A 13,699-nucleotide genomic window follows, 5' to 3' on the forward strand; every position below is an offset into this window, starting at 1 on the left:
AATATTTAAAGAAATAACACAAGAAAATTTCCCAAATGTGATGAAAACTATAAACCCACAAATACAAAACTTTGAGCAAATCTAAAGCCGAAGAAAACCACATCAAGTCATAACATAAACAAATGTGATGAAGAAAAAAAAATGTCAAAATCAGCCAGAGATATGAGGAAGTCATTGGTCAGTTTACCAATTTGGTGATGTACTGGTAGTCTGGTCACTATGGAGATAAAGAGAAGAGACTACTCTTTCTGACAAAAACTTAAATGAAAGTGAAAGAGAGAAAGGGGTGACTAGCATTCAAGATAGATTTTGTCTTTTTTTTTTAATGAGGAAAACTTGAGCAAATTTATAGGTTGAAGATAATGTTAATGATAGTAATTATAAAATAAATGACTTTGCTTAATTAATCCCTTACTTGTGTACCAGATACTATACTAAATACTTTTCATATACTGAGTCATTTAGTCTTCACTACAGTCTAATGAAATGGGGCTATTTTTACAATGGAAGAAACTAAGGCACATATTGATTCAATATTACTCCCAGTTACATAGTTGAAGAGTAGCAGAGCTGGAATTCAAACCAAATCCACCAGTGATATACCTGACTACTATATGCTGAGCCAGCAAAGGGGCAGAAGTAGAGGTTTTAAAGGAGAGAAGGTATAGCTGATGAGTTAATGTCTAGGAAGAGGTAGAGGAATATATCTTTGAGATCATAGGTGGATGAGTTGGTCTTCACCACAAGGACAGGAAAACTTTGTTTTTGAGATTTGGTGAAAGAAGTAAAGGATGGATGTGGGTATAGATAAGTGGATCTGTTGATGTGGGGAATGAGTCTAGGCGGCCTTAATTTGTCAGGTGAACAAGTTAGGTATATAGGAAAGCTTCATATAACTGTTAAGGGAAAAAGTCAAACAAAAGGAGTGATGAATTATTGTTGAGAGCCCAGTTGTATTTGGCATCTACTTCAAATGACTATGTTGTATTATTTCCATCAGTGAAAGGGACGGGGGAGGGAGATGCATGATAAGGATTTCAAGTTTATGCTACCTCCCAAAGCATGGCAACTGTTTCTCGAAATGAGACTAAACTAGTAGGTAATGTCAAAGGAGGCCACAAGAGTAGAGTAGGTTAATAATGGTGGCCACCTTGGTTTCCCTGCAGACACTCACACAAACACCTAATTGTTTCCTTATGCTGACCCCCTTCCAGATAAGTTCACTTGGTATTGGCTCTTACTGAGCTATTACTTTCCTTGGAATGTCCTACAATTTCAATTTTCGAAATTTTTTCCATGTTGTTACATTTCATCTATGAATCATGAACTCTTGTTAAACTTTTAGCTCTAGAGTAAATGTTTCCTTCCACTCTCAATTACCAACAAGGCCATTCAGTAAGACAAGTATCTATTGTGAAATCATATTTATGAACTTGTGACATTATATCTAACCTTTCGTTGCAAATACTAGTTGACAATTTAAGATTGTCTTTGTGCTCTATTTCTTAGATTCTGCATTTTTAAAACATGACAAACTTGGTATCCATATGTATTATGCAGTGTGAAAATGCAACTATTTTTTCCAGGTTATGTTTATGCGTGAAGCTATTCATCTACTAGAATTGAGTCTGAAATTTTTAACCAGATCTTGATCTGCTGAAAAAGACAATTTACAATTTTATGGAAATGTCAAATTTTTATGAATATTAATGTCCAGATTATGATTTTTATTTTTAAGGAGGGCAAAATCCATTCTTCACAGTTTGGTCTTTCTTTTTTGTTTTTTAGTGGAGTAAACCAGTGGTCGGCAAACTGCGGCTCGCGAGCCACATGCGGCTCTTTGGCCCCTTGAGTGTGGCTCTTCCTAAGCCTTAGGAGTACCCTCATTAAGTTAATAATGCACCTATCTATATAGTTTAAGTTTAAAAAATTTGGCTCTCAAAATAAATTTCAATCATTATACTGTTGATATTTGGCTCTGTTGACTAATGAGTTTGCCAACCACTGGAGTAAACCATGTAAAAAACAGCTTATCAGTCCTCTTTCTGAACATCTATGACTTAATCTTTTCCAATTTTGTGTAGAAACTACAAAGACATATCAGATGCTTGCCCTGTCAGGCTTTCTTCAGTTTCTTAGACACCTAAGGCAGTGGAGTGATGGAAACAGCAAATAGGAAAGGAAACCTCTCCATCCTCCGGCTTTTCCTGTGGTCATAGAACTTGCCAACATGCATCCTTGGCCCACCTCTCAGCAACCTCCAAACTATTGCTATTTGAGAGGAAACTCAACCTGGGGAAAATATAGCTGAGTTTTCACTAAGTCTGAGCTAGGATCCGGCTGCCCCTGCCACTAGGATCTGATCATACACTCTCCAGTCTGAAATTCTGCTGTGAATCCTTCCTGTTTTCAAGCTCAATAGTTTTCAAGCTTATTTCAATCACCTTTTATTGTTGAAAGCATTAACTATGTGTCAGGGGAAGTTAGAAAATACAGATAAGCAAAAATAAAAAGCATGAAAGCCGTACATTTCTTACCCTCCAAAGAACATTGTTTTGATGCCTTAGTTCTTATCCTCCTAGATCAGTACCTCATTGATACTCTCTATTTGATGAATTGTCGTCATACTCTTTTAATTCTTTAAATACGGTTTCCTTTCATACTTTGAACGTATTTATAATAGTTGCGTGAAGTCTTTATTAGATCCAACATCTGCACCCCCAAGGCAGTTTCTGCCTTTTCCCCTCTATTTCTTCACATGTCTCATACTTTTGAAAATAGGACCTTTTAGATGATATGTTGCAGCAAGTCTGGACCCTCCCCCGCCTTTTTGTGCTGCTGTTTTGTTTTGTTATGGTTGCTCATAAGTGTATATGTTTAGTGACTTGGCTGCACTAAGTCTGTGAAGTGTATTTCCCCCATAGTGTTCAGCCTCTGACGTCTCTGCTTAGATAGTCCTTTCTTGTTTTTATTTTTAAGTTTGGCTTCCTGGTGATTGCCCCTGTGTCAACATAGCTTAGTGGTCAGCCACCGATTGGTCAGAGATAGTGTTTAAGCCTCCTGAGCCAGTGACATTTTCATCCTTTCCTCTGAGTCTGAGTGTGGCTTGTGGACCACTTTTAGCGCTCAGGGAATTGGCCTATCTGATAGTTTGGAAGCTCCCCTTGAGGTAACTCCTGCGTGGTCACAGCCTTGGGCTTTTCCACAGCCTCTGGACCACCAGTACCAGCAGGGCCCTCTTTGGCTGTCTCAGACACCAATTTCTTTGTTAAACGCTCAGCTGCCTCTACTGGTATCATGAAGCCATGAGCCACCACTTGCTGTTAACCCTTATGATAGCTATTGTTTCTGACAAAGCCCTGGGGCATGGATTCCACACTCCGTTCCAGTAAGTGAGCATCCTCAGGTAGAGCTGCAAGTCTTCGCAGCTTACTCAGCCCCACCTTGGTCAGCAGGAGCTGGGGGACAGGCACTCTGACCTCCTTGGGCTGCCCTCCCCCCAGTCTCCCCGTAGAGCAGGAGCCTGGGCGTGGGAATGGGGGCTTTTGAGCAGTTGCAGCTCTGTATCCGGTAAAGCTCTTTCACAACAGGGCTGGGGGCGGGGGAGGATGCAGCAGCTTCCCGGGCCTGCCCCGCCCACCTGACTAGATCTGCAGCAGTTGGAAGGCAGGTTCCTCACTGGCTGCCAAACCTGCCCAGAATAGTTCTTCCACCGCTGGGAGCTGGGGTGATGGACACAGCGCTTGGTTCAAATGCCAGGATCTCCACTGTTCCCATGCAGCCTCAGTGTATTCTGTTGAATAAATGCTGCTCAGTTTTTTGCACACCCTTAGGTCCCTTTCCAGAGGCTGTAGATGGTTGTCTTAGATAATTTTGACTAGTTTAATCAATGTTTTTCTGAGGGAGAAGATTCCTCCAGCTCTTCACACCACCACTCCGGAAGTTCCACCCCTGGCAGTGGTCTGTCATTTATAATGTTACTTATTTGCTTTAACTTACAATATGAAGAAAATTGTAAAATGCCAAATAGAGTTGTTGACTAACAATACAACTACTGAGTGTAGTTTAAGTGTTCTGTAATTTCCTTTTGTGTGCATCTCCTCAATCTGTGAGCTACCCTAGGGCAGGGCCTGTGTCACATTCACTTCTGTTTTCATTGTGCAGAGCAGTAGGTAGCAGACAATGGTCTTGTCATCTTAAAAACAAAACTAAATACTATGTGTGTTTTAAACAGATGAGTCCATAATTACCTTACCCAATGGCTTACCTTCTTCGGCTAGCTTGTTGGCTAATTCCAAGGCTGGCTCTCACATGGCCTTCATACACACATGCATGTGTGAACACATACTCTTACACTGACCTTTTCATTGCCTTTTCCCAGTAACAATTCTTCTGAAAAGTGCCCATATGCAAAGCTTTTTTCTTTTTTAACCTATTAAACTTTAAAGGCATAGTGCCTATATCCTACCCCCTTTTTCAGGAACCAATGAAAATATTTGAGACCTGAAATAAATTATACATTGACTCAAAGATACAAAAAGAAAACTGCAGAACCAAAATAAGTGTGTTTCATTAAATATCTATAAAATAGAACATTAGGTCAACCTATACCAACAGCAAATTGACCTTTAAAAGGTTACATATAAATTATATTTAAGGTGACATATGAATACATTTAAAGATATTTCATTAAGAGGGTAGTTGGAAACTCCTCAGAGGTTTTAAAAATCTGTTCACAATATTTCATCCACATTTTAAAAATAAGGATTGTGGGGCTAGAAGCCCAAGCCTGGCACCTGCTTGTAGGGACCTCGTGAAAGATCCCAAATACTTTCACACAAAAAGTAATGGTTTTATAGTGCACTTAGCAATGTTTTTCTATTCTGATTTGGATAGAGACACCACGAAGCCCCACTGTGTAGACATTTTGTCATTTACGTCATTCATTTGCTCCGTTGGCAAACATTTGCCAAACACAGACACTGTGCCTGTGGTTCCACTGACTGGTGTGAGAGTGAAGAGCAAGGTAGCCTGGGCCCTTTCCTCCTGGCGTCTATTTACTAGTTGGGAAGAAACTTTTTTTATCACATAAGTCTATTTGTGCCTATTGTAAAATGAAAAACAGAGTTCTTTGGGGATGGGTGGTGTATGTGGATATTAAGATTTAGAAGTCAGAGGAGACTGATATTTAAGCTGAGGTATGAAGAAAGATTTGGAGTGAAGCCAGAGTAAAGTGAGGAATGGCCAGTACAGCAGCCCCGGGGAAGGAAAGAGATTCATGCGTTTGTGGAAATGCGAGGAAGCTCGAATGGCTGGAGTGCTGAGACAATGAGAAGGGTGTGTGAAAGAGGCCGGGAGGGTGGCAGGCTCACACAGGACTGTAAGGACCATTTCAAGGATCTTGAGTTCTATTCCACTTGAAGAGTTTTGATCACCCAGCAAAACAAGACTTTGTTTGAATTTTAAAAAGATCCCCATGGAAAGCAGATGAACCGGGTCCCTAAGTGGAAGCAGTGATGGGAGGGGAGCACAGCGGAGGTTTTATAGTCCTCCACTGACAGGTGGTGTGACAGACCAGCGGATCAGGGAAGGGAGAGGAAAGTTACAGATTCAAGAAAATATGGAGGTAAGGACAACAGACATTGAAAAACAAATCGTTTCTTTAGTTCTGTTTGTCGATACTGTTAGTTCAGCTAAAGTCAAACCTAATACAAAATACTCATTGCATTGTGGTAAAACTTGAGGGTTTGGTGCTGTGTTATGATGTCTGTTAACTACTTACCGCCTGACCCAGAGAGTAAATCAAAAGTTCCTTTATCAGAAATGAGAAAGGAATAAATCATATTGCTGCATGTACCAGATAAACTTCACTTGCTCATAATAGATGCTCAATAACCACTAGTTCTCTCAACATAAAAAATAGCCATACTAGCAATCTATACTATTCAGGTTGTTTGCTAGACCTAGAAATATGCTGTTTTAGAATTGGAGGAATTTGACTCAATTCATTTCCTCAATTTGCAGATGGAGAAATTGCAGTCTTCATCTAGAGAGGGAAACGAGTTGCCCAGGGGTGCAGAGCTTACTGGAGCCACGATCGAACTAGAAATATTTTCTCCAAACATCGTCTCTCTCTAATGAAAGATTTTATAAAATGTCCACATATTCATGTTATTCCTGCTTACATCACAAAGAGGCTGATGGCTAACCATGATGCTGTGTTCTCTTTGCTAGTTGCATGCATTGGGAAAACTTGCTGGAACCAGAGTGGCAGAATTAAAAGCCAAGTACACCTTCCTGCACGACACTCTCATAAGGTATGCTGCTTACTTAGTAAGAGATGTGGGGACACCTTCAATCATATTTATATTTTTACTTGTGATGGGACCTATCTTATTTTGCATTCCCCTCAAAAGCGGATCCTGAGGCAGGAATTTGAGCTCAAGTACTTTGAGAAGTGATACCAGAAATTATCGTGAGAGAGTGGGGAAGTGAGACGGGGATGGGAGGACTCCAGCTGGCGATGTGTTAATCTTCGGGTTAACACTGTGGCCCCTGGGGCTCTGTCTCACGAGGACACTGTGTGTGACTGTGTAGAACACACATCAGAACTCTCCACGGGTGGGCAAGGGCATTTGTCCATCCCTCTCTGATTAAGGATTGCTGCTAGGAAGATGAGCTCCTGGCACATCCATCTTGCCCTTTGAAAAGCCAAGCAAGCTCCTGTGGCCAGAGAAGTTTCTCAGACAGAAGCACAGAGGTGCTGTTGACATATATATATGAGAGTGCGCCAAGGGATTTGTGTGGGACGCTGACATTCTCCCTTTCCCCACCTCCTGCTGCATAGCCTTGCATGATGTCTCCATCAAAAGCCAAGGAGAGGCAGCAATGGACAGAAACTCCATTCTGCCATTCCCCAGCCATCCTCTCCCCCAGTTTCCAACCGTTGCCCCTACTTCTTTTCTTGGTCAGTCATTTCTCCACCCTCAGGATGAGAGCAAGAGTGAACGACTAGGAGAGCAGAGCTGCATCCCTATGCATCCTGCCCCATACTTCTCAGCTCCAGAAGGCCCCTAACCACACTCCAGAGCCCTCAGCTTTGGTTCCTCCTCCTCCTCGTCTCCGTCCCCAAGCTAAATCCTCACCCCCATCCCTAAATGGAGACTCCATTTCCCACAATTACTCCTGCCTGACAGTGTACACATGTAGTTCTCAAGACTCAGGAACTTAGAGGATTTAGATGGAAAGTCTGGGGTCATCTTTCCCAACACAATGACCATTGCTTAACTGGGAGAAAACTCCGTGCAGTTCTGTGGCATCTCTCTGAACCTCTTTGCAGATCCAAGGACCATTACCACACCCTCACCTCTTAATAGCTCTGATCCAGAGCCCTGCTGAGCTTTGCTGGTGCTGGCGTGCTTCCTCATTGCCTGGCCCACAGCTCAGGTCCCTGGGCCCCAGTGACAGACAGCAAGGCAGGACCAAGGCTATGGCGTTTATTTCTTCCTACTTCCCAGTCGTGTTGCAAAACCATTACTCTCCTTCTGCCACCCACACGTTAACTCCTCTTAACCCCTTAGGTCTGTTTTCCTTTTTGTCATTATGAACACCCAGTGCTCTCTCCCACCCCCACTGCCTGGTGGGCGGGGAAGGCATGATGGAGTAGACTGTTCGCTTTGCAGCTGGGGCTGCAGCAGGGCAGACAGAGGCTGGAAATGCTGACCTGAAACACGAGTTTTCCCGAGAAGCTACGTTTTAAGAGCCATTAAAGTCTCTTCTGCTGACACTCTCTTTCAAGTCCATGTGGCTAAATGGCCATTTGCATTCTGGCGGGAACCCTAACCGCCTTGTCCACCCCCTTTCTGGGAGAAAGCAGGCCCTGTGTGTTCCCGTGACGTGACTCTGTTCTTGTGGGACGCAGCACACAGGACTCAGAGGTCCACCTGCTCCAGAACGCCAAGCGGTTCACCGAGCGGATCCACCAGCAGCGGTTCCACCTGCAGCAAGCTGACAGGTTCCCGGAGGCCTTCTCCACCGAGGTCTCCAAGATGAGAGAGCAGCTCCTCAGGTATCAGAACGAATACAATGCCGTGAAGGAAAGAGAGTACCACAACCAGTACAGGCTGAATAGGTAAGTGCCCGGTTCTCTAAGCGCGCTGAAGACAGATGCGAGCCCAGCCGTTTCCACATAAACAAAACTCCACCAAGTTAGGAATTTTAGGTACAATGAGTATGAGCTAGCAACGCTTACATGATCACAGGCCTATCTCTGTCCTTGATTCCCTAGAACAGTCAGTCCCTGAATCATAAGGTTACACAACTTCTACAAAAAGCTGAGGTGACAGGGAGATGCTCTCAGGAAAAGGAGTTCCCTGCTGCGTTTCCCGTGTGTCAGGGAAGCCACCAGCTTTGGGAGCTGCAGCCAAACAACACACTCTTGAGAGCCGGGGTTGGGGCTCGCTGGCCCTTGGGGGCCCTGGCTGGCGCCCCTGAGTCTGTTTGCAGCACCAGATCATGCGTCTGCAATGGCGAGTGCACCCCCCCTCTCCCCACACACACACTTTCCAGACTAGCCTACGTGAGCTGAGAGTCTTACCTGGCTAGTCTTCTAACATCAGAACTCAGAACACACATTCAGCCTCATTCCCCCATTACTAAACTATTCCTGAAGATCAAGGAAGAAAGTTACTTCCTTTTCAAAGAAACATTTACTTATCCAAATCTCCAGGATGTCATTCGGTGAACTAAAGCAGAAATGTATTGGGAGAAGGGCCGATGTTATTTCCAAAATCTTTACTAACATTCTGTCTGTGAGTAGCAAGTCAGGGGGAGAGTTTGTTCAGCAAATCCCACTAAATTGAATTTTAAAATGAGTGTAATCCAGGTTTTGTGCTGCGGTGTGCTATTTGCTGTGCCTGAATACTGGAGAGAAAGCCAAACCATCTCTCCTAGAATTGGTTACCATGTAAGGTGTCACAACGTTCTCTGGCTATTTTTAAGAGGTAAATTTCTGACCAAGGGAATGTAATTCAGTCCTGCTGGTGGATAAGCAAATGACTTGAGTGACCTCCTGGGGACCTTGCAAATCCTGGGTTTTGAATCCTCTCTTTGGGGCCTATTTTTTTCAGCTGGGGGTGCGGGGAGGGCGTGGGTGAAGAAGGCTAGCTTAATCAGGAGAATTATATTCAGGAGGAAAACATCTGAGTTCTTTTTTGTCTTTCAATCTAACCAGTTTCAGACTCACCAGTGCAATCTTTAAAAAGAAAGCCTAGCTATTTCTGTGCTCTGTAAGCACTCTTTCAGTTGAAAAAATAATGAAATTAAAACAATTGGTGGTTGTTCATTAGTATTGAAAATATGAATGCTTGACATTTCCATGAAAGGGTAAGAAGAACATAAGTCACTTGATATTTAAGTTGTTTAAAATTTCCGAGTATTCCTGCCAAGGGGAAAAAAAAAAAAAAAACACAAAAACAACCAGAACTCTTGCCTTTTAGGTATAGACAGGCAAATTGTTCATTGAGCTCCTTGGGACAGGGAGGGACCGTGCACACTGACCAACAGTGAACAAGAACATTCAAAACGCACATTTGCAAAACTGCTTAGTGTGTATTCTTTTTGGATTTGTAATGCATGGTACTTTAGCTTCAGCAGACCCCTTTGCATTCTCAAATGTTAACAGCTCCAAGAAGTAACAAGTGTATTTTCATAAAAATAACAGTGATGCCGAAAGAAATATCAGGAAAGAGTAACGGGCTGCGTATTTCATTGGCTTCATATACTTAGTATTACATGGTACCAAAACAAATTCAGTCAACACTCTTTCCCTGGGAAAAAAAGTAGATATTTCCATCTCCACAGAAAAATAAGCCAGTTAGAGACTGTTCATCCAAATATACAGGTGGTATTTTTCACATCGGTACAACAAACTCTGATTTTATTCAGGGTCTAAATAATAGAAATCCAAATAACTAGCACTTCTCAACCCCAACATCTGTAGGAATTTCTGAATCACTGGAAACAACTAAGAATAATATACTGTTCAAATATGCTATCAAGAAAGGACTTAATACGGTATTTTGGTTGATTTTCTCATGTTTTCACATAATGTAAATTATTTAATAAATGCTAATGGTAAGTATAATTATGTGGTCAGTTAATAATTTGTTTTAATGCGTAGTTTCGGTTTGGAGATTAGTACTTATTGATGATCTCTTGATAAATATGCGGTTCAGGACATAATATGTAACCTACTTAAATAAGTTAAATGAATACATTATAAATAAATAATGAAGTAATTAAATAAACACTGTTCATAATTTATTTTGAAACAAAATAGAACTCATTCTATTTCTAGAAACTTCCCCTGAAAAGATTTTCCAATACTTTTCAACATTTTTCCTTGCCTTCACTTTACTTTTTTTTTTTTTTCACTTCTCTGCTTTCTAATAATTCCTAAGATTTGGAAAGTAAATAAATTGAGTCTCTCATGCTAAATCTGATGCATTCTGGAAAGTTCCCATCAGCTGGGGAAGCAAGGCCATGGCCCGCGCTGTCTGTCGCAGGAGAGGACGTGGAGAGTGGGGGCACTGTGCTGCGCATGCGCGGGACTCTTCCCACGTGGCCCTGGCCTTCGTGATTGTGTACTCCCCATAGCTGGTCCCTGTCGTCCCTGTGGGTGCTCACCCAGAGTGTAGCAGCTATTTTCCATTCTTACTCCAGCAGTGACAGCAACGTGGGAACCGAAACAAACAGACCCTATAAGAAGGGAACAGGAATTATTCTAGCACTGCATCTGGCATCCCAGCAACTTAGAATATGACAGAGAGGCATGCAGGTCATCAGGATTAGCGGCGAGGAAAACTCACAGCTGGAACAGATTTCACCTTCTGAACTTAAAAATCTTTCCTAGCTCGATCCCCAGTGCAGGGTGTACTGGAGGCAATCAATGATTCTCTCTCATCAGTGATGTTTCTATCTCTCTCTCCCTCTCCCTTCCTCTCTGAAATCAATATATATATAATCTTTCCTGCCTGCCTGCCTGCCTGCTCTGCGGCAACCAAGAACAGAACCAGTTTAGCACAGGTTTTGCAGTGTAGTCCTCACAACCGAAGGAGAAACACCTGAGATCCAACCCTAATGCTCCTGATTCCTTGCTAAGCCTTCCCACCGAATGTGACATTTGAATTGTTTTCAAGCTTCCTATGTGGTCCTGGTTCATGTCAGAGTTTGAGAACTGTTGGTCCCAAAAGTGGTTCTCAGCCCTGACTACATGTGAGAATCACCCGAGTGTCCTCCCAGTGACCACTCAGTCTCTGCTTCAGCACCTCGGTGACAGGGCCACACCTCCACAGCAGCCAGCCCAGCTCTGACCACTCAGTCTCTGCTTCAGCACCTCGGTGACAGGGCCACACCTCCACAGCAGCCAGCCCAGCTCTGGGCAGCCTGCCTCTCAGATGGTGATTGCTTGTACTGGTTTAGAAATCTATCTTCTTGCAACCTCTTCCCATTGGGCTGGTTCTGCTCCTGGTGGTGAATAATGCCTCTTGCGCTCGGCAGCACACAGGGTTCCCACATTATCCATTCACCCACAAGTCCTTCAAACCAAAAACCTTTGATGACATGGTTTTAGTTCAGACTTTCTTGCTGCAGAAAAGAAATCATGAGGAGCTTTGACACTGAAGCACCTCTTAGTCAGGAGAACTGAAAATGTCAAACAGGTTTCCATTTTAACGTCAGTTTAAAAGGTTAAGAGTTAACAAACCAAAACAAGGGGAGTTGGTCAGCATGTTTATAATGTTCTTGCGAGTTTCAAATCTATTTCCTTACTCAAGCCTTGTTTTGGCAGCACTTGCTGCACCTCCCACAGCAAGAGTCACACAAAAATTTATTAATCCCCACAATGCCATGCAAAAAAAGAGAATCCAAAAGGAGAAAAAAAGACATTCTGCATAAATATGTTTATTACACTATCTATAATAATAAAAGGGGTAATATGCTAATTAGACCGGACATCATTCCAGACTTCCTTACGGACGAAGCTGGGGCCGGAGCGAAGCCAGCTGGGGGAAGGAAGGCCTACTCTTGCACTAATTTTCATGCATCGGGCCTCTAGTTATTTATAAAAGTGAAAAATTGAAAGCAATCTATGAACCGTGTCCAGCATGGTCATGGTGAACCTGAGGAGGGGCAGTGAAGGATTAAAGCAGACAGACAAGAGAATACAGTTGGGGCCAGGTAGGATCACTGCCTGGATGAGGAACAGTGACACAGCCTGTAAGCCGAAGCTTTATTTTATAGTCAGATCACACAAACCTAAACAAGGGGAGTGGTCAGCATGTTTATAATGTTCTTGCGAGTTTTAAATCTATTTCCTTACTCAAGCCTTGTTTTAGCAGCACTTGCTGCACCTCCCACAGCCCATTAGCTACCTAGGAACAAGGGAGGACTATAAGGTCAAGCTTAATCGTGCCTGCAGGGCTCTGCCCTCCAAGCTGGGACTTGTATGTGGCTCTGCCACAGGTCAGTCCAAGGTTTGGCCCTATAGACACTCCCTACAAATCTAATTCTAAAAAATAATGGAATGTTAAAATAATAATGTATTCCAGAGGCAGCTTGGTACTGAAAAGCTCACTGAAGTCAGATAGGAATGGGTTTGAATGTCAGTTCAGCCGGGACTGTGTGACTTTGCAAAGGTGCTTAACTCCTCAGTTTCTTCATTTGTACAATGAAGATAATAATACTTATTAGCAAGGTTCCGAAGTTTAGAAATGATGCATGTACCTGCATATAATGGGTTCAGTAAATAATAGATAATATTTAGAATTATTTTATTATGGTATATTCACCCACTAGAAAACCTTGAAACTATAGCTATTAAATTATTAATTATGAAGTCTGTTTTGCAATTGGGAAACTATTTTAATTAGATGTTGGGTCAAAATGGATTCAATCATATATACAGATTTAACATAATTTTATTAAAAGGTACTAAAAGGAACATAATACAAATATGTTAATTAAAAATCTTTAATATTTAGATAAGAAAGATCTAAATATTAGATCTTTATTAGATTTATTTGAAAGATATCAAAGTAATATTAAAGATGATAAAAGGAAAATAAAAATGATCAGCTGGTGTGATGAGGTGGGATTATGAATGATGTACTGTTGACCCCTGAATGATGTGACAGGAGGCTGGGGCACTGATCCTCCTCCCCACCCCCAGTCAAAATCTTTACATAACTTTTAACTATTAATAGCCTACTGTTGACCAGAAGCTTTACCAATAAATAACATAAACAGTCAATGAACACATATTTTGTACATTATATGCTATATTCTTACAATAAAGTAAGCTAAAGAAAATGTTATTAAGAAAACCATATGGAAGAGAAAATACATTTACAATATTTCTTGAAAAAAAATCTGCATCTTAGTGGGCCTGCCCAATTCAAACTTGTGTTGTTCAACAGTTAACTGTATTTCTCTATAAATACAAAAACGCATTTTTTTCAAAGGACCAAAGTCAATCACTGTTTCTTAATTTTAAAAAAAAAGCAAAATGAATAATAGAAAAAAAAAGCAAAATGAATAATAGAAATATAATTAGTTAAAACTTCCCTAAATAATTAGCCATTTTACATTTGTTTAAAGAAAAGATTGTAAATCGACTTGTGAGAGAGCTTCTTTGTCACCA

General features: G+C 41.7%; 1 protein-coding gene across 1 annotated transcript in view; it reads left to right on the forward strand.

Annotated features, from left to right (window-relative positions):
* Positions 1–3,535: 3,535 nt before the first annotated feature.
* The window catches only part of CCDC146 (coiled-coil domain containing 146), a 46,763-nt gene continuing 36,599 nt past the window's right edge, over positions 3,536–13,699 (forward strand). The window contains exons 1-4 of the mRNA XM_023751019.1: positions 3,536–3,570; positions 4,897–5,026; positions 6,235–6,317; positions 7,922–8,131. Of these exons, the coding sequence (XP_023606787.1) occupies positions 3,536–3,570; positions 4,897–5,026; positions 6,235–6,317; positions 7,922–8,131 (458 nt within the window). The remainder of the gene's footprint in view (positions 3,571–4,896; positions 5,027–6,234; positions 6,318–7,921; positions 8,132–13,699) is intronic.

This window comes from Myotis lucifugus, unplaced genomic scaffold (assembly GCF_000147115.1).
Source record: "Myotis lucifugus unplaced genomic scaffold, Myoluc2.0 scaffold_18, whole genome shotgun sequence".
Classification (NCBI taxonomy): Eukaryota; Metazoa; Chordata; class Mammalia; order Chiroptera; family Vespertilionidae; genus Myotis; species Myotis lucifugus.